The sequence below is a fragment of the Cupressus sempervirens genome, chromosome 5 (genome assembly GCF_028749045.1).
Source record: "Cupressus sempervirens isolate cs-2001-9-10 chromosome 5, ASM2874904v1, whole genome shotgun sequence".
NCBI classification, from domain to species: Eukaryota; Viridiplantae; Streptophyta; class Pinopsida; order Cupressales; family Cupressaceae; genus Cupressus; species Cupressus sempervirens.
The window spans coordinates 586,873,032-586,894,438 of NC_143122.1; the positions used below are offsets into that span (position 1 = coordinate 586,873,032).

General features: G+C 29.1%; 1 protein-coding gene across 1 annotated transcript; it reads right to left on the reverse strand.

Annotated features, from left to right (window-relative positions):
* Nucleotides 1-16,830: 16,830 nt before the first annotated feature.
* Nucleotides 16,831-17,546, reverse strand: LOC149557292 (pathogenesis-related protein 1A-like). The gene has a single exon (XM_089831983.1). The coding sequence runs from the start codon at nt 17,506-17,508 to the stop codon at nt 17,026-17,028; it is 483 nt and encodes a 160-aa protein (XP_089688109.1). The 5' UTR covers nt 17,509-17,546; the 3' UTR covers nt 16,831-17,025.
* Between the last annotated feature and the right edge of the window lie 3,861 nt (nt 17,547-21,407).

Genomic DNA, 21,407 nt, shown 5'->3' on the forward strand with positions numbered 1-21,407 from the left:
TAAGACTGTGTTCCCCTTAATGATATCCTAAATTGCATCAATTTATTTGCCAAATTGGAGTCGGGTGTGTTTTCCATATGTTGTCACAACTCAGGGATGGTAATGGTCATGTCTTTCAAGCTTCTTTAAATAAACACCGAGGATGAATTTTGTGCACAATGTCTCATTATCATGTTCAACACAAAATATCTAAATTTGGGATATTTTCCAAAATGATGATCCCTATAACGTATTAGTTGTTTCACAAATTCATGAAGATAGACCTGCCACAACCATGGCTCTAGCCAATCACAGCTTCCATCAGGAAATAATGTTGGACATGCCATATCAAGTAATCCTAATGTAAAATATTCATTAATGGGATATACTCCTATACTTGGCCAATCTATCAATGATGTTGGATTCATGTCAAGATTATTGACCCATGCATGAATAAGTTCCATTTATTTTTGGGCATTAGCTGGTCTTGAAGCCATTGATTTTGTATGCTCTATTATATGTCCTTCATCTGAGTCCATGAATGGACCAACAAAAATAATCTCATTTGCATCTAAATCAAATTCCATATTGATTGTCTTTAATATGGCAAAGATATTTTCATTTACATTCTAGGTAGATAATTGAGAGAATTTTCATTAATTTGGACATCTAAATAAAATTTATTATGCTCTACTTTGTATTTGAGTGCTTTGTAGACATGATCCCTATTCACAGTAAAGTTATAGTGTGTTCCATGTTGATCTCTTCATCCAACAATAATAGTTGGCAAATTATCTATTGTGTGTGGCAATATATTAGAAACATGTTCTATATTTTGTGTGAAACTTATTGTATACCCTTTATATTTATATTGAGCACCTATTGCATGTGTAACTTGAAGTATGGGGCTGACATGTGCAATTAACATTTCCTCAACTTGAGTCAAGTTTGCAAGCTCCTCAGGTTGTGGCCCTAGATCCATATTATTTAAAGCAGAAAATCTATTATTTCCCTTTTCTAGTTGATATCTATTGCATACTGGACCTTCTAATGTACGGAACACTTTCATTCATAAATAGCATTCTTGAAAAATATAACACATATTTGGCACTCTCAAGCTATCCAATTACTATTGAAATTGCATTTGGAATCCATAGAAAATATATTGAAGAAATACAGTTGGGTGTTTTATATTTTCTCTATTGCCTTTTCCATCTAAATTTATCCTATTTTGGCTTGTAGGATGAGGCATTTTAGGAACACGCTCTATTGTTCTTCAAATTTCATTTTGGTAACTCATTTCCACAAATGCAAACAATTCTTTATTGTACCTCTCACTTGATTCAAAATCAACTTCATGTCTCCCTTGTGTTTCAAAATGAGATACTTCATCGAATGTTCATTGATGACTATTTCTATCCCTATTTTGTAATTCCAATTCTTGTAATGGAAATTCTACCCTTCTTTTAGCATAATTTACTTGTCAGACATCATTCTTCCTTATTCTTTCTTCTTCTCTTTCAGCTTCTATCATTTATTCTCACCATTGTCTACAATACTCTCTTTGGTATTCTCTCTAGTATGCTTTTCACTACTCCATTTGGTATTGTCTTCTTTCTTGATCCAATTGGAAATTCATAGTTGATTGATTCATTTCTATGAAATAAATTTGTAACCAAACATTTAAAAAATATATTAAAAATTAGTAGATCTAGTAAACTAGATTTTATAAATTTGGTTTAAAATATCTCATAAAATTAGTGGCATTGCATTTCAAATAAGATAGATATTTATTCATTTCTAATTAATAGCTCAACAATTCACAAATACATATAGGAGGAACTTTTTGTGTGCATAAGAGAAGAAGATCTACAAATATACTAAATACCAAATACTCTTCTATGTATAATACTAAATTTATTTAAGACAAAGAAAAAATAACATACGTTCATCAAAATTGATAAGTTGAACAAACAAATTTATAAAAAATGACAATGTCAAATAAAATGACACCTAGATTTCATTATAGTGATGCAAAAACATGTGGAATTGATCAGCAAGGAAAATGTTGTTTTTGCCATCCATGTGCTCTTCATCATAGCAGATGTCTTTCATAAATTCAAAGAACCGAAATGATTTCTTCCATGCTTCATGAATTTCCTTTGTATATTGTCCCATTTGTAAGATTTTGGAATCTTAGACACCTCGAACATGAAAGCTCGTAGTATAAATTTCATTTGTAATTTTTTTACAAGACTCAGAAATTATTGTTCCCAATCTATCCATATAAGTTTGAACAATTTGATTTGATTGCACTGAGTCATCTGGAAGAAGTGTGCTTGTGATAATATTTTCAGAATAATTTTGTTGAGCATCCATTGTTAATTTTTTTCTAATATCTATAATGTAAGGAAGAAAAATGGTCAGTATCAAAATGACAAGAATTAAGCTATACATATATAGAAATAAAATGGTGTTTGAAAGAGAAGATGATTTCTTTTATTCTTTCTCATTGACATAGATTTATTCATTTATTTTTTCTTAACAAAAAGCTTATATTTTCTTAATATTATTTATATAATATTCTAATCTTTGATTTTAAAAATTAATAGTAAAACCTAAACTCAAAATTTTCTTTGATGATTGAAGATAAAAGATGTTTTAATAAATGTACTCTTTTTTATTGATTAAAATGCACTTAATAAGGAAATATCTAGTAAAATTATAATATTTCATTTTTGTATTTTAATAGTGAGTAGAGTATCATAATAATATGTATCAAGCTACTATGACAAACCAAAATTTAACACTACTATCACATGCAGCGTATTTTAGACCAAAAAGTGAGACTACTATGACATGTACTACATGTCAAATCCAAAAGTAACACCAATATCTAGAATGCCACATTGGTTGAACCCATCAACCCATGAACCATTCCTTTGTAGGATGTAGTTGTTCACATGAATATGGTTGAAGTGTAGATGTATCAAGAAAATACACTTCAAAAAAATATTTTTGACTAAGAGGCAAATCAAATGTATCAAATATCACCCCCAAACACCCACAATTATTATCAAACACTTCAACACAATATTATATTGGTATAAAATTAGGTAAGTTTCTTGGTGGTGGAATTAGTCTCAGATACTCTATGAAAAAATCTTCTATGAGTGGTTCCTTGTCCCATTCATTATTGATGAAGTGATTGTAATGAAAAAAATACTTTGTCCTTTCACTATTTTGAACCCTCCCTATTATGGTTCCTTCAAACCATGCACCCTGAAAACCATCCTCATCACATGAAGCTTCAACTCTCATTCCAACGTAAACCTCCATTACAAAACCTTATGTATAATCATGAATGAAAAGAAAATCATTACATACAAAGTAATATTTCATGGAATTCATAAAAACCAAATTGTTAATAATAAACCAAAAAAAAATATACAATAAATAATATTTAATAAGAAAATGTAATCTATTACTAAATTTTTGTAAAGCACAACATAATTTAGTTGTAAATAACTATATTTTAACTAAATAATTAGATTCAATAACATATATTTATAATTGTCTAGCTACAATTCCTTTCAACCAAATAGTTTAATAATATAACTTACATAATATATGAAAGTCGCCTTTAAAACTTTAAAAAAATTTAAAATGTAAAGTTTTAAATGTGTTGTCAACAAAAAACTTCACAATTATTTATCTAGGAAGAATCTTTTAAAAGGAAAATAATTAAATATTCAAAAATTAGTTAAATATTTTATGAAAATATATCTAAAACTATAAATTATTTTAGGGTTCAGTAAGTGGTGGTCATTGTGTTCCTTTTTAAAATCACTTAGTAAAATATAAACTTATAATTTAGTTGATGTGATATCTTTAAAATCAAATTTACTAATTTAATACAAAAATATGTCCTCGTAAAGCTCTTAAAAAATGAAACTTCTATTTTCATTCCAGTTAAAACTATAGACTTCAAAGCTTAATATTACTTGTTATTTTAATCATTTTAATTATTTCTTAATAAATTAATTATTAAATATTCATACTTTCTAAATTTAAATGAAAATAATTTTTAATAGGATTTAAAAAATTTCTATGTGATATTTGAAAAGATATAAAAAAGAACTACAAATCTAGTTTCAATGAAAATAAAAAATAGAAGTGTTATTTCAATATATTCAAATGTTTATGAAGAACCATTGGAACAAAATAAGCATTGAGTCAACTTATAAAATATGAGGAAGAGAAACATTATTTAAAAATAAAAAAATTTAGAGCCCAACTAATACACAATGTGACAACTTAAGAGTATGAGGATAAAAACTAATATATGATATCTCTTGCAAATATATGTTATGTGACTTAGCTACTTATGGCTATTGTTCTGGTTCGGTAGTAGTAATGAACACTATGAGGTATTTAAACCTTCTTAAAGTGCCTGAATAACTATACATCACCTCAAAAGTTTTCAACACTAACCAATACATGTTCCTTTGATAAACAATACATTTTTCCTTTGCACAAGTCCTCTAGCGAAAGTCAACAAGTTGTAACTATACTTTGAAAAATATTAGTTTCCATTTACTACTATATCTTTTATTCATAGTCTATATTTCATACTTGAAATGTATGTAGTTACTCTGTCACAACTATCAAAATTATAATAAAAATTACATTTTAAAATTATTTATAGTTTCATTTTGTTTTAAAATTTGTAACAATAGAAATTTCAATAAACCAACAATAATTAATTCAAAAAAATATGGAAATGTCATTGAACATATACCATACTTGAAAATACAATTTTCTCATGTTGCTTATGGTGATTACTGATTTAGTACTAGCTCTCTTCTACACTGCCATGCATATGGAAGAAAATGCAGTAAGATTATGCACAATGGAATACACTTTCTACAAACTACATAAGGAAAAAGTAAACAAACAATTATCTTATTAAATATGTGTAGAAATTTCAATGCAAAACCTCTAATTTTTTATTTAAATAAAAAATAATAGCAATGAACCAAACAACAAACCTAAATGAAAAACTTGATGCCAGAAGCCGAGAAAACTTTTCTCCAAACTTGAGAAATGCTAAATGTTGATGGAGAACTTCATATATATAGAAGCTTAAGAATTAGTCGGTTCACTACTAGTCTCCTTGTAAAGTTAGTCTCCTTCTCTTCCATTTAATAGTTGGCAAGTGAATTCATCTATTTATCTACCCCACTCCAATGCTATACTATGGTGCCAACCTAAAAATTCTTTTTAATAACATATTGTTTGGGAGAGCAATTGATACCGATGAGTACAATCTCATTCACCTCCTTATCATCTGATGGATGTATTCAAAGTATGGAAACAATTGAGACCCAGAACCTCCAACTAGCTCATGGCAACACCACCCATGACATGTAGGGGAATCGCTCTGACCCTGCTTACTTTTAAGCAATAAAAAAAAATGGCCATTGTGTCTTACTTTATAATGTGTACACAATCTTCTTATTTGCCTCCTCACAAATAACTCCAAGGCTGCAAAGAATATCAAACATTTGATTCTAGAATTGTAGAAATAGAACACAAGGGTTAAATGAAATTCAAGTTGAGTCTATTGTTTATCATATATAGCTCTCAACTTGTATATACTGAAGTTATTTTTTCAAATTGAACTTGGTGCCTTGTCTTTTTTGTTAATCTTATTATATGCTCTATTATGCTTTTGTTTGAAGGATATTATATTGGAAGGTAGGATTCACATAAATAGTTAATATGTTGTGTTTTCATTGCAATGTTTTTGAATTTGAATAACTTAATGCTAGATTTCTATATATAAATTTCAATCAAAATACTGAAAAAATGTTGGAATTAAAAGGCCTAATGTATTTACATGCAACACTACTAATTCAATAAATGGCTCATTTGAGCTTTAAAAAAGCATAAACATTCATGATAGAACTATTTATATGTGTTCATTAATTTTGGAGATTTATATAAAAACAACTTCATGATACTTAAATGGCATACTTCTCTATGATGTTGGAATCATGAACAATGGAAAAGATTTGTTCTAAGTGAAGAAAAGATATGGTTTTTTTTTAATATACATTATGTATGTTGATTTCCACCGATCTCTTACCATTATTAATATGTTATTTTAAAAAATAATTCATCATTCCATCTTATAATGGATGAATGCAATAATGAGTGGAAGGAGCCAAGTGTATAAATGTTGGAGTGGTATAATTGTTCATCGTCATACTGGTAGGAGCCAAGGGTATAAATGTTGGAGTGGTATAACTGTTCATTGTCATACTGGTAGCTGCCTATATATATATATATATATATAAAAGCTAGTAGTAGTCATGGCACAAAATTAAAGATATTATTATTGTTATTCTATAAGAGTAAATTATAGTTCTTAAAAATATGATATTTTATATGTTCACTTCAAAAATACATTTAATACAATAGATTCCCTTTGAAAATAAAAAATGTGTTACCACATCTATAATAATTAATAAAATTAAAATACTCTTTAAGTAATTAAAATTAAATTTAGAATTGAAATCAGCCTCACTCTCTCTCTCCATGCTTATCTATTACATGCCCTAATAATTATCTTTCTCTCTCTCTACCTCATCAGTCTTTCCATCTCCATTCTCTCTCTCTCTCTCTCTCTCTCTCTCTCTCTCTCTCTCTCTCTCTCTGTCCCCCCCCCCCTCATCTCTCCACTTCTTATGCCTTTCTCCCAAATCTATCCCCTCACTATTGCTTCCCCCTAATACAATCTCTCTCTCTCTCTCTCTCTCTCTCTCTCTCTCTCTCTCTCTCTCTCTCTCTCTCTCACACACACACACACACACACACACACACACACACATCTCTATCTCTTACAATATCTCTCTATGTTAACCTTCTCTCTCTCTACCCTCCCCCCAACCCATTACCAAATATATCTATTCAATGCCCTAATTTTTTTTGTCTACCCTGTCTCTTTCCATGTCCCTATTTTCCCTTTCTACCTCATCTCCATGTATCTTATCTCGTACCCCCTCATACCATTTTACCCATAATTACCATATGCATCTCTCTCTCTCTCTCTCTCTCTCTCTCTGCACACACTCTCATCTTCTCTCCCTCTCCCTCTCCCTCTCCCTCTCCCTAGCTCCCTCTTCTCACACTCTCTCATTTTCTCTCTCTCCCACACATATCTATCTCCCCTCTCTCTCTCTCTCTCTCTCTCTCTCTCTCTCTCTCTCTCTCTCTCTCTCTCTCTCTCTCTCACACACACACACACACACACACACACACACACACACACACACACACACACACACACACACACCTCCTTATCACTCAATATTTCTCTCTCAAATGCATGTCTCTTGCCTTTATGTCCCCTTATCTCACTTTCTCTCATGCATGTCTCTGCCCTCATATCACTTTATCTCTCAATTTTCTCTCTATGTCTACCTCATGTTTCTTGCACTTCCCCCTCCCCCTCTAATGTTTTCTCCATTTATTACCACCTACTTTTTTGTCTCCTGTATATTTATCTCTCACCCTCTCTTATAGCGTTTACTTCATGTATCACCCTATTTCCCTCCTCTCACTCCCTCTCACATGTCACACACTCATTTTCAAAATTGATTACATGTATATTCCTTGAACTTATTTATAAAATTTAATTTTATTTGTAAACTCAAATTTTATTTCAAAGCATTCTCTTAACATTCAAAATTTAGGATTACTTCTAAACCTTCATTTAAGTTTATCTTTACAAGTTTGACTACATTCTAAGGTTTATCCAAATTCCTTAGCTATAATTTTTTATGTAATTAAATATTTATAGAAAACTAAATCTTAAAATTTAAAAATTAATTGATTATATTACCAATTAAGTGGTGTATATGATTAACTTAGAATAATAAATAAATTATGTCCACTTAAACATACTAAAGATCTTGCATGCAAAGATTTCTAAAATAAAATAATATAATTTTTTTTATAATTTCTAACTTATAAACTATTCCATAAAAAAATATTTTACAATTTATTACCAAAATATAAAATTTATAATAAAGATATCCAATTTATTTATTTTTAATTAATTAGGTGTTATACATAGTAGTATTAGGGTTGATTTATATTTTAAGATATATATGGTCTATAAAAATATATATAATATATATAGTATTGTAATAAAAATATGTGTTAGTTCATAGGTCAGAAACTACTAAACATTCAAAAAAATTATAATAAAGGTGAATTTTTTAGCCCTACATAAAATATTTTAATATTTATTCATCACAAAAAATAAGGTTATTCTTATAGATAAAAATATCTTTTGATATGAAACAATAGAAAAATAATTTTCATTTAGAAAAAAAAAAAAAAAAAAAAACATATAAAAAGTTTCTCACCAATGGTCAATTTATTCTCTATTGGATTTATTTATTTATTTATTTTTATTTTGGTATTTTTCTTAAAAATCAAGTTGTAAAATTATTTCAATTTATTCTTTTATTTAGTTTCTTCATATACTTTCTAATTTTCAAACAATTGTTTTTATTATAATTTAAAAAATCTTAAATTTTCTTTCTAAATTGAATGTTTTATGGGATTGTTGAGATATGTTTCTATTATATTTTTTTCAAAAATCAACTAAAGAATGAAAATAATGCATTGTATTTAGTATTGAAAATCAAATTTTATGATTCTTATAAGTGAGTTCCTAAATTAAATTTGATTCTATTATGATTCTTATAAGTTTCTATTATGATTCTCTCACCCTCTCTAATTTTTACCTCCACATACCCTTCTACCCTCTTGTGCCACATATGATAACAAATTCTTTAAAATAATAACTAAATTCAATTCATAATCAATTATTGCCCATATTATGTGCAATATACAACAATATAGAGCTAAAAAGATTTCTAGAAGACAACTTAGAATTATTTTGTTTTTAAAAGAATAATAGGATTGTACATCAATTGTAGTTTGAAGCAATTAACAATAATAAGAGAAATGACAAAATTTATTTTTTTAATATCTAATTAAAGAATCAATCTAATTCAAAAATAATTGTGTTAAGTATAACGCTTCATAAAAAGAAAAGGTTACCCTAAAATTATAAGATCATCTCTCTTGAAACCAAATTGGAATGTAATAATGATTTGCCAATGCAAAAACTGCAAGTCCTAAATTGAAGCCCTTCTAGCACATTTTGTTTTGAGAACATGATAAAAACACAAACACAAATTTTAATTGCAAATGAAAAAATTAGAGATAACATAGCCCCAATATTAAAAATGCTTGCAGATGAAGGATAACAATCTCTTTTGGCTCTACAAATGAGCTTTCTCAGACATACGTAGATGGAAATTCAAACTACCTGATGATTTTGTTTTTCATTTGATCTCAAAGATTGGAGTATCTTTTTGCATTGATGAGATTTTTGTTTTAGATCCAAATTTGAATACATGTTCCTTGTAACATTTTTGATTCCTATGGTTTCTAATAACTTTAGATTAGCAATTTCTTCAGGATTTAATTTTTTACCACTACAGAGGGCTATAACTTGTCAATTACTTGGGCAACTTTGATCTCCCCTATAGATACACAAGTCTATGCCATTGGAATCCTATCAGATGCCAACGAAGCCTCTGTTTCGAATTAAAGGAGTAAATTAGCCAAATGCAACCAATCTCCTACCATAGATCATTATAAACTTTGTAACATTTCCATATTAAAATATACCAATAAAAAATAGTCCCACTAAGAAAAAATAGTCCACAATCATAATTATCAGGCTTGTGACACCTCTAAATTATGAACTCTTATGGCAATGAGTGTCGATTTCAACATATCAACCTTCATAATTGAAACATACCTTGTTTGTGTTTTGTTATAGATCTATTCCTCGCTCACTCAAAAATCTAAGAAACCTACATCTCAAGGATGAGATTTACCATTTTATGAAAACAAAAGATACATGTAAAGGACAAACCAAGGAAATTTAATGCATCTGCACAATCTTCCAATTAGGTGTAGCATAGCAAAAATAATGAAGGCATATATTTATTTAGAGTTTCTTCGGGAGGAAAATCATACGGCAAGCAAAATCTAGCAAAATCAACTTATGCAATACCTTTCATATCAGGAATCTGTGATTAGAATACAAAAGAATTTGTTTGGTCAAGGGAGAAAAAGGAAACATGCAAGTATGTAACTAATCCACCACTTCTCCATTGTTGTCAATCTGCCAACTCAGCACTTCATAGAACATTCAAACAAATGTCATATTTTATTAAAATAGGTAAATGTTTACATTGATGAATGTTTCCATTGTAGAAAGCCTCTCAACTTAATAATAGAACAGTGAATGAAAGATATTTAAATAGGGACATCCATATTTTCTACTACCATGTAGACCCGTTTGGTTGCTGGAATATGAGTGGAATAGGAAAAAGAAATTAAAATATTTTTTATATTTGCTGTTTGGTAAGCTCAATCGGAATTGGGAATAGGAAGACATATTCCAATTTTGCCCCTAAAATGAGCATACGTCTATGCCAAAAAAATCTGTTATTGGAATAGGCCTTTTCCATTCTCATTCGAATTTTCCATTAAATTTAAATTATATATATATATATATATATATATATATATTGAATTTTAAAAAAAAAAAATTAACTTCCTTTTTGAATTTTTTTGTTAAAATTTTTTTTTTGAATTTTTTTTTTATAACATTTTTAAAAATTATATCTATTTGTTTTAAAAAATGAAAATGAATTAAACAAAAAAATAATAAATTTTAAAAAAAATTAGGAGAAATGTTTTTAAAAATACAAAACTTAACCTTATTCCTATTCCATTTTTGTACAACCAAACAATGGATTAACATATTCCCAGTCGAATTCCAAGTGCAGCAAACACGATTGGAATTGCCTTTTTCTATTCTTATTCCCCATTTCCATTCCCATTCCATTTTTCTATTCTATTTTTCTATTCCTATGCCAGCAACCAAACGGGGCCTTATTTCAGAACCTCCTTATCCGAAAGGACAATATAACAATAATCATCATTGAAATTTTACAAATTTATAGTTCCATCGGAATATAAGGACAAGTATTTAGGAGCCTGTTTGTTCTTTTTAGAAAAAATGAATTCAATACTAAATATACCAAAATAATACTAATGAAGAAAATAATGCGGATGAAAGACATCTTCATCTTCTCTAGGAGACGCTCTTTCGCATGTGGACATCTAAGCCAACGCTTCTATTTATAACCAAAGAAAGGGATGGATTCAGCGTACATTTTGGGTTATTATCAAAGGCTATTTAGTATTTACTAATAAAAATGCTTATTGAACTAATTTTTCGTAGTCGCTGGTAAACTAGGGAAAAGTATCTTCGAAATGTTTGCATCAGACGCTTTTCCATTGTCAAGAATATGTTGAGGGGTTAAATCGAGGATCTGAACTTCTAAAGTTTGTGGAAACTTTTAAAGTAGATGAGTTCGTTTCCTTCAAGTTCCACAAAATGGTGGAAAATCATACCCCGTGTCTTTTCTCTCTTTTGAAGATTGCCGTGCTTTAGTGTTTTATTTCCAACATGTCTCCTTGTCGTACATTTATTTTCTTTAAAAAGTCAGTAGCTGCATAGAACATTCAATTTGTGTTGTTTCTTGATTTTATTGTGTTCTGATTAACCAAAACAAAGGAGGGCCCAAACCTTTGATTTTATTATGTTATGTAGTGTTAAATCATGGAAATAATCACAAATATTAATCTGTAAACGTATCTATTTTTTAATGTCTCTAATATTTTATCCTTACAAAAGAAAAGCAATCATGGATGGCATACGACAGCTAGTTCGGGATGGGTTTGATGTATTGGGTATCTTTTTTACAGAAGGAAATGGCATTTATCTTCTTTTGCACAAAATAAATATCAATCACAATTATTATGAAACCCGTCAGTATCTGATTTGCCTGTGTGAATATCACATTATGCACAAGAAAATGAATGAGAAATATTGTGAATTACAGTGTATGTGTTTTGTCCAATTTGAAATTTGGTGTGCAATTTTTCTTTTAAAGAATAGCTGATATTTATAAATCATATTTGATTTGCAATTTGCAGACCACTTTTTTTTCTTTTAGAAAAAACAAAATCACAGGAATCATCAATAATTGATTTGCAATTGCAGACCACTTTTTCCTTTTGGAATAAAACTTGAATCACAAATATTATAAAATAGTCAATGACCTAAGTAATTATCAAATATGTACTACGTTTTCTCTAATAAAATATAAAACAAGTGCCACATAATGATTTATAATTGTAATAATTTTTATAGTTAATAATTACATTGGTTGTTTAATTAATAGTTTATCATTTTTATTATATTTTAGATGGAACATTTAAAATATTTTATTTGTTTAAGTTTAGGAAAAATTTATACCAAATGATTTCCTTAAACATTAATAATTTTATATTTTTCCAAAAAAATTTGAAATATTTAATTTCTTTAATTATGAAAAATCTAAACATTTCTTCCTATTAATAGTAAACTAAATGAAAAGTAATCTGTAATATTAATCAAATAAAATTCTATCTATAATTTTTTTTAAATCAAATTTAAATTGTAATTTATATATACAAATTTATGCAAATTAAGTATAAATAATATTATATGTCTACCAATGAGTATTTTAATATTTTTAAATAGAACTTAAATATTTTATTTCTCTAAGTTCGTCAAACATTTAAACTAAATATTTTTTCACCTTTTTAAGGTTAAACTAAATGAAACATAATCTCTAATATTAAATCAAGTAAAATACTAACTAAAATATTTTTTTAAAAAAATTTAATTTAAAGTCTAACTATAATTAATCGTTATAAAAAAACCAATCCAATTTGAGTATAACCTTGATGAAAGAATAAATTAATCTTTATTTTTATTTTTCAAATTGATTGGTTAATTTATTTCATATATTTAACTATTATATTTTAAGAAATACATTGATAATTGTTGCTTGCTGCCAAATATAAGTTGTAATATATAGTGTATATATTTTATGTCCTCACAACCTAAGACATCATCTGCCCTTTTATTGTGATATGGTTTTCTCACTAGATGACAGTTGACAGTGTACGAAATTTAGTCTCAATCATATTTTTTCAATTATACTTCATGCTATTAATATCATCCTAGCCATTCGTATGCCAATTGAACTCATTCCATTCATTAGCATCCTCTTCATTGTGGTTGTCATCATCCCTTTCTTTTTAGATGCATTTCTTCAAATACTTCTCTAACTTGTTTTTCCTTCTCACTACCCCAAGAACAACCATGCTCATAGGACTTTCTTGAACTCTATAGATAGGCATGACAAAAGAACAATCATTCATATGCCAATTGAACTCATTCCATTCATTAGCATGCTCTTCATTGTGGTCATCCTCATCCCTTTCTTTTTAGATGCATCTCTTCAACTTTTCTAACTTGATTTTCCTTCTCACCACTCTAAGAACAACCATGCTCATAGTGATGCAGAGCCACACCTTGGAAAACTCAGGAGGAATCAGTCACTCAACTGAGTTGCTTCAAGGGGCATCTACAACCTTCAGGATCACACACTAAAATCAGATTCAATAAACAAAACTTTGAAAATAAAATCCTCCAAAATATCTTCTTGCTACCTCAGGATAGACCTGCACTTAGACATGAATAACTTTCGAACCAAAAAAGATTTACTCAATCCAACTGTTGAGATTTGGCATAACTAGGTTTCAAACAACATATAAAATTTTTAGAGAAATCCAACTGTTCAAACTTGAGATATTGACCACACATCAGAGTACATTTTTCTGCAAAGCATTGCTTCTTGTTGTCTCTAGATAGACCTGTGAACAAACATGTATAACTTTTGAACCGGTTCAAAACTCTTCAATCGCTCTGGTGAAGATGGGTGTAATTAGGTCTATAATAACATATCCAAAGCTCATGAAAATCCAATGGTGCATTTTCGAGATATTACCCACGCACTGAGACTAATTTCTGCAAACATATCGAATTCAACCCAAAACTAAAACTTTTTAATCTTCTGCAAACTATCAACTTGTTTCCAGTTAGAAGATAAGAAAAATCCATTCAAAACTCAGACCATCGAAAACTTGCACAAAGACAAAATGAAAAAAAAATTCCATATCTCTCTAAATTCGATTCCTTCTCTTACATAGCCAACTAGCTTTTTTTTAAAACTGACTCTCTTTTTCTAATTAAAGGATGTGAAACATTTTCTTTCTATTTAGAAAAAAAAAACGTCTTCTATCCAAAAAAATGATAAGAATCTGAAACATTTTTTCTACCAATATTAGACAGTCGTTTTCTAAGTCAGGAATATTCCAAAAACTGCCTACTACCTATTATTGGATTCTAAAAATCATTAAACACTCCACTTACGAACTAAGAAAAAACTATTCTAATTTAAGATCCACACACCTGGTCCTAGGTGGCTATATCTGGAGAGCTTATCGAACTGCTACTCTAGGTATGCCACCACATGTAGGACGTTATTACAAACTTCAAAAACTAAAAGAATTTAAAACATAACATTAAATTTCCTATTACATTTTCAACAATGTTGCCTCCTGTAGCGTTTCTCTTCTCTGCCACTGCAGCACATAGGACTTTCTTGAACTCTACAAATAGACATGAAGAAAGAACAAAATTTCACCATTCTGAAAGTGCTAGGGATGATCCTCTTTAAAGTAGAAATTCTTCTATGAAGAGCTTAGATGTAACCCATGATGTTTTCCTCAATAAATTCATTCAACATCTAGATTTCTAGTTAGTTTTTATCCATCCTAACTTCCTCAATGCAAGGGAGTTACACTCCAAATATCTCATCTCTTGCATGATTACCAAATTAACCTTAATTTAAAAAGACTTTATCTTCCTCTAAATCTTGTATATCATATTCTTCATCTCAAAAATTTTAGTTTGAGTAGAATACTTAGGAGCATATGCATAATTATTTTCATATAGCATGTCCTCATCAATCCCTTCCCTTACCTTGATATCATTTTTTTCTCAGCCTCAAAGGTCTTTTTTCCCTTGAGGTGGAGTCCTCCTTCCTTTTTCTAGAAGTAACAACTTTACTACCCTCCTCAAATTTAGTTTCCTCTTATGAGTCCCCTTGGTCAACTTCATTATAGTTTCTCTCATGGGGTTTTATTTTTCTCATTTTCAAAGGGTTATGCTTATTTGAGGCACTTTCCTTCTAAATAGTTAGTGTCTAACAACATTTGTCAAACAATATTTATTTAAGGGAAACAAAAGGAAAAATGTGGTCTTTAGCATGGGAAATGGAAGGTTTAGCTTTGTTTCTATTCTTTGGGTTAGGTTTGTGCTGATCCCTAAGAGCTTGACTGCTCAACTAACTCAATTGTTAGTAAAGACATGAATCAATCCTTGGTGAAGTAGGCCATTATCACCTTTACATTTAAATTATTAGTCAAGGAGGAGAAGTTGAAAGAAAGGGACATTACTATTATCCCCATGCTTTATATGGCTTAGAAAAAGGAGGTGATAGCCATGGAAAATAGTAAAATGTTTTTCAAGTGTGAAAAGAATTACAAAAAGAAAACTAACTAAAGCATGAGGAGAAGGAAGAGACAAACAATCATACATCAACTACTTAATTTAATACTTTTAGATGGTTTCTTAAATATTTTAATAATCAAATGTAAACTAAGATTTGAGTAATTTTAAATTAACTATATATAAAGTATATTAAAAAGATAGTTATGCAATTGTTGGGGTTCACCATTTAGTGCCTCCCTTTATGTGTTGTACTCCCCACCTTGGTTTAAATCATTAAGATCACACATTTATTTCTCTATTATCCAATATGCTTGTGGGTTGGACCTCATGGGTCACATTTTGAAAAAAAAAAATTGTTATTTTTTATAATTCTTATAAAATAAAAATATTTAATTAAATATAATACATTTATTAAAATCAAAATATAATACTATAACTATAATTAATTATTAAATGAATGCAAGCACTAGACACGTGACACTTATTTATATAATTAATAATTTTTATGATAAATAACTATAATGAGATGTACTTTAAAATAAAGACTAAAGTGTAAAGATATGTTTAAAAAAATCTTGTCTTTTATATTATATTTGATAATGATACAACAATAGATATAACCTATGTAATTATTAAATTTAAATATATAAAATACTTATAAAATTAATGTTTTAAAATTTTCAAATCATTTCAACATATATTTTTTTAATGCAAAACATAATAATTATAATTTATTTTATTTCACTTACAAATAAATTATTAAATTTAGTAAGGTTATTTTTTAAAATTTCAATTATGAATAAATATATTTCTATTTATGTAAGAGAAATTAAAGAATTTCATGTTAGAAAAGAATATAGTGACATCTATATAAAACCATCCATTCCAAAAGATCTTTTCAGTTGTTTTAAATAGATTTATTTAAAATATTTATGTTAATTATCAAATGGATTAAACTCTGTTCTGTTTTTTCAGGGTCACTACTGTTGATTCTTTGAGTTGTCTGTTAAAGAACTTAATGTTACTTTAATTATTATGTATTGAAGCCCTTTCCCACTTTATTTTATCGGATTATACAGCTTACATTTTTCACTTCTCTTCTGTACAAGATTTGTTTTTAAATATTAATCATCTATAACCTACAAACATTTTGTAATGATTAATTAAGAAACAAAACATCCAATAGTCATAAGTACGTGCTAAACCTAAAATCATAAGAAGAAATAGAACATATAATGCTTATGATAATCTAAGAAAAACATACTGGCTCTACTGGCTCTACTGCTGTAAGCCAGAAGAAAGCCGAACAAGGATAAGTACTTTTATTCAGTGACCATCTTATGAAAGAGGTCAATATTACTAGTTATATATAAAGCAATACTAATGGAGAGAAACGTGTAGACATGGAATCAGTAGGGCTTCTCCCCGTTGTAATTCCCAGGCGGATCGTAATTGCAGGTGATAAAAATGCCACCATTATTACATTGAACACGAGCACATCCGAGCTTCTGCGAATTCTTCCACATCACCTGAGTATAATGTCCGCACTCTTGGCCTTGAGCACATGTATTGGAATTATAATCATAATATTGCTTTTCACTAACCCACAGATTCACGGCATCAGCAGGCGTGTATTCCACACTCGATCCCTCAAAAATGTTCTCTCCATACGGACCGCCTGCTGAGTGCTGCAAAGCGCAGTCCCCCATGCGTTGATTTGCATAGTTCTGCGCGTAGCCAGCGACGGTCTCATCCCACACGAGAGGGCCAACGCCCTCTTGAGACCTCGCATCGTTGTGAGGGTTAAGAAACTGCGTTTGCAAGTCCTGCCCTGCGCACAGTTGCAGGAAGCAGATGAACAAAGCAAGCCACATGAACGACATCTTCATCATCTCTACGAGACTCTCTTTTCCTTGACTATATCTAATCTGACGCTGCTTTTTATAGCCGAACAAAGAGGTGGATTAAATGTAGAGTTCAACTCAAATGTAAAAACGATGAACAGTTCAAGGTAATTAATCAACTGATTGAGCGCAATCCCGGGTCAAGCATTTTTTTCGGGTCGGGCATTTGTTCAGCATATACTCGGGAACTTCACTTTCAATATGTCGTGCGAGGCATGTTTTCTCCAAATGAAAAGAAAACCCGATTCTTTGGTCAATTGGATTTTGATTTCAGTGGCGCACCACAGGTTTGTTGCCAGCGATATTATGTGGATTACATGGGTTTGCATGTGACGAGGGAAATAAATGTGTGAATGTGACTGTTAAGAAATGGAAAAAAGAATATCAGTATATAGGATTAGATGTAAATACGGGTAATTGTATGATGGAAAAGGTGAAGATTTGATAAATGTTTCCAATCCTTCCAATTTTAGGACATTCTATTAAATATTTTTTTAATTACATTAGAATAGGTATAGATATATTAATCTAATTATAATATAATGTAAATGGAAATTGTTGTATGAATTCAATTATAATATTTATTCTCAACTTTTAAGTTTCGAATTCAATTATAATATATTATCTGAAATTAAGGTGTATGTGAAAGCTATTATAAATATGTGAATTAAATTATGGAAGTGTCGGTAAATAGATTTTTCACTTAGAAAATACGTGATTGCTTTCTTATGCATTTAGAGGGGCAGCTCCCTCGTAAGATATAATTTTCATTTTTAAATAAAGATGATTACAGCTTAGAAGATAGAAAGAAAACTATTGATGAATAATGCACCACATGACTTCAATGCTTCCCTAAAATTGATGTATGTTGCTAATGAAAACAAACAAGAACTACGCTTGAAAGCTATCAACATCACAATGTTAGTTCAATGATTCACGAATATTTATGCCATAACATGAAAATAAACATTACTAAGAATGAACACTGCAACAATTTAGATTTTGTAGTAAAGAAAATGCAAAATGTACTTTCTTTTATTTCTTTTATTTATTCTATTGTCCCTTGTGTCTAAATCTAAAAACTTCCCTCTTACATGTGTTCTTCATGAATTTATAATATATTCTAGCATTACCATCTTTCTCAAAAAGTTAGAATTTTGACTACTCTAAAAATAGTTAATAACCAACTCTAACTTTCTAATCTTAACTTCCAAAAAGTTATCGAACTCTCAAACTCTTAACTTTCTAACCTTAATTTTCAAAAAGTTATCTAACTCTCAAACTCTAACTTTCTAACCTTAGCTTTCAAAAAGTTAATGTTGTTAGAAAGAGTAAATTTTAGTACATAGAGAGAGAAAACTTTAGTACGTAGAGAGAATATTAGTATATATAGAGAGAAAAGGTGAAGATTTGATAAATGTTTCGAATCCTTACAATTTTGGGACATTCTATTAATTTTAAAAAAAAAAATTAATAGATATAGATATATAATGTCTAAACTTTACGGTGCACATGGAATTGTTATAGGTATATGAATTCAATTTTAATATTTAGTATGACCTTTTAAGTTTCAAATTCAATTCTAATATATTATCTGAAATTCAAGGTGCTTGTGAAAGCTGCTACAGATATGTGAATTAAATTAAAGAAGTCCAGAGCAGATGTATAACCAAACAGAATGCCACGAAGAACACAACTGAATAAAGCCACCTAGAAGACATCTATATCTTATGTAATTGATAGTCTTTTTAGCCCCAACAAATCAGGGGTGGATTTGATGTAGATTAACAATTCAAATTAAAATACCCTAAACAACTCAACGTAATTAATCAGGCAATTTTGGCGCAACCCATGTCAATTATTTTTTCAGCATATGTTTTGCTATTGTTGTCCAAAACGTCAGTTTCAATATGCCGTAACAAACCTCTTTAGAAACAAAACAAACGCGGATGTTTCGTATATTGGACTTGAATTTTAATATGAACAAAACAAAACAATATCCAGTCAGTCGTCTCCGGAGTTTATCCGAAACAGAGATGAGATATATGAGGATGGAAATAAATGATCGGAGATGATGAGAACAAGAAATGGCCAATAAAGACAAGTATATAAGATAGGATAGAATATTCGTAAAATTGTGTTTAAATAGGAAAAATAAATAATTATAAATTTATTTCAATTTATAAGGAAAAGATAAAAAAATAGAAACTTATTTCATTTTTAAAAAATCTTTTAAATATATTTTTTAAATACTCTTAAAATTAGATTGAAATTAGTGTAAGCATACGTATTTAATTATTATATTTAGTTTAGCTTTAAGATACATATGAGATATAAACAAAACTAATTCTTAATGTAAATGTGTAATTCTTTTTATTCATACAAAACAAATTTTAGACATAAATATTATTGTGACTCATTTAAAGAAATATTGTATTTTGATATCTTTATTAGGAAATATATTAGCTAAACATATTTTAAAGTAAAATAGAGAAAATATATGCAATATAGTTCACTTAGAACAATTATGAGTTGATTTATGTGAATACTGAAAGAAGAAAGGGAAAGTGATGACATCGACCATGGTTAGATAGATTGAAACACTAGGGGAGAGGACTTAGTACCTGAACATGTTCCAATGGTTGTTATAGGAGTTGTTAACTTTATACCCACACTTGCTGATTTAAAATCCAATATTTTTGACAAGATTGTAGCAATAGTTGTCACTTTAAATTTGTTCTTTCTAATGAGACTACCCATAATTGAATGAAATGTGTCCATTTTCCCAAAAAAGAAACCAATAGTGTGATGCCACATTGGCTACACAAGTATAGGGATCTCTAATGCACTACGATTGGTCTCACTTTTTTTGGGGGCTGTTTTGGACACCTTGGCAAAAAGCATGTTGATGTGGCATCATATTTGAGGATGTGGCTCTGAAACCTTATTTATGAGTAGGGGACCTGCCAAGTAAGCTGTTGTAAAAAAATGGAAGTGATTTGAAATTTCCACATAGGATTTTGAGAAGCATGAAGTTAGGGTGCTCAACTATTGGGTCCTCTTCCCTATTAATGAAACTATTATAGTGTGTGTATAATTATCATATTTTGTAATCGATTGCATCAAGATTTTATAATGAAATTTTTTTAGTTACTAATAATTATTCTACAGATTCAATTTGTAGGAGTTTTGCTGATATATTGCATACATATATTAATTTGGTGCATGGATTTGAAGAGAAAGAATAATACACGATGATAAGATTTCATGTGAACCCGAGGATAATAGAACTTTATGAAATTTAGAAACACATACTATAATAGGTTAGCATCACAAATGGCATTTAAATTTGGGTCCAATGTAAGCGAATTGAAAATGGGAGACTTGTCTAAGGAATTTTTTTTTTTTTTAATAATAAAATTAAATTTATGATAAGGATTATAAATGACTCAAATTATGTATAGTATAAATGCATAGAATATATAGTTATAGATAATTCGTTAGATCTCTAACATATATGATAACATATATCTCAATATGTGTTGTGATAAAGAACCTAAAGTTTAGAAGGAAAACAAAACTATGATACATGTAGCCAACATTAAAGACATAATGGTGATGTGTTTTTGTTTAAAGAGAAAATAGGTTATGAAGAGGCCCATAACCCTTTATATTTATATTACATTTGATAAATCATTGAAGCCCCTTAAAAATAAATAAACAAACAAGAAAAATAACAAAGAAGAAATATGTGTGTGTGTGTGTGTGTACATACACAGACACACACACAGACACACACACACACACACACATATAACCAATCAAAAAGAGAAGAAATATAATTAATCAAGGTTCTTTAAGGTCACAGTGATCTCCTTAATCTAGCT

Bases quoted from the DNA above. Each gene is read 5' to 3' on its own strand.
- LOC149557292 (XM_089831983.1), bottom strand. From the start codon at position 17,508: ATGATGAAGATGTCGTTCATGTGGCTTGCTTTGTTCATCTGCTTCCTG.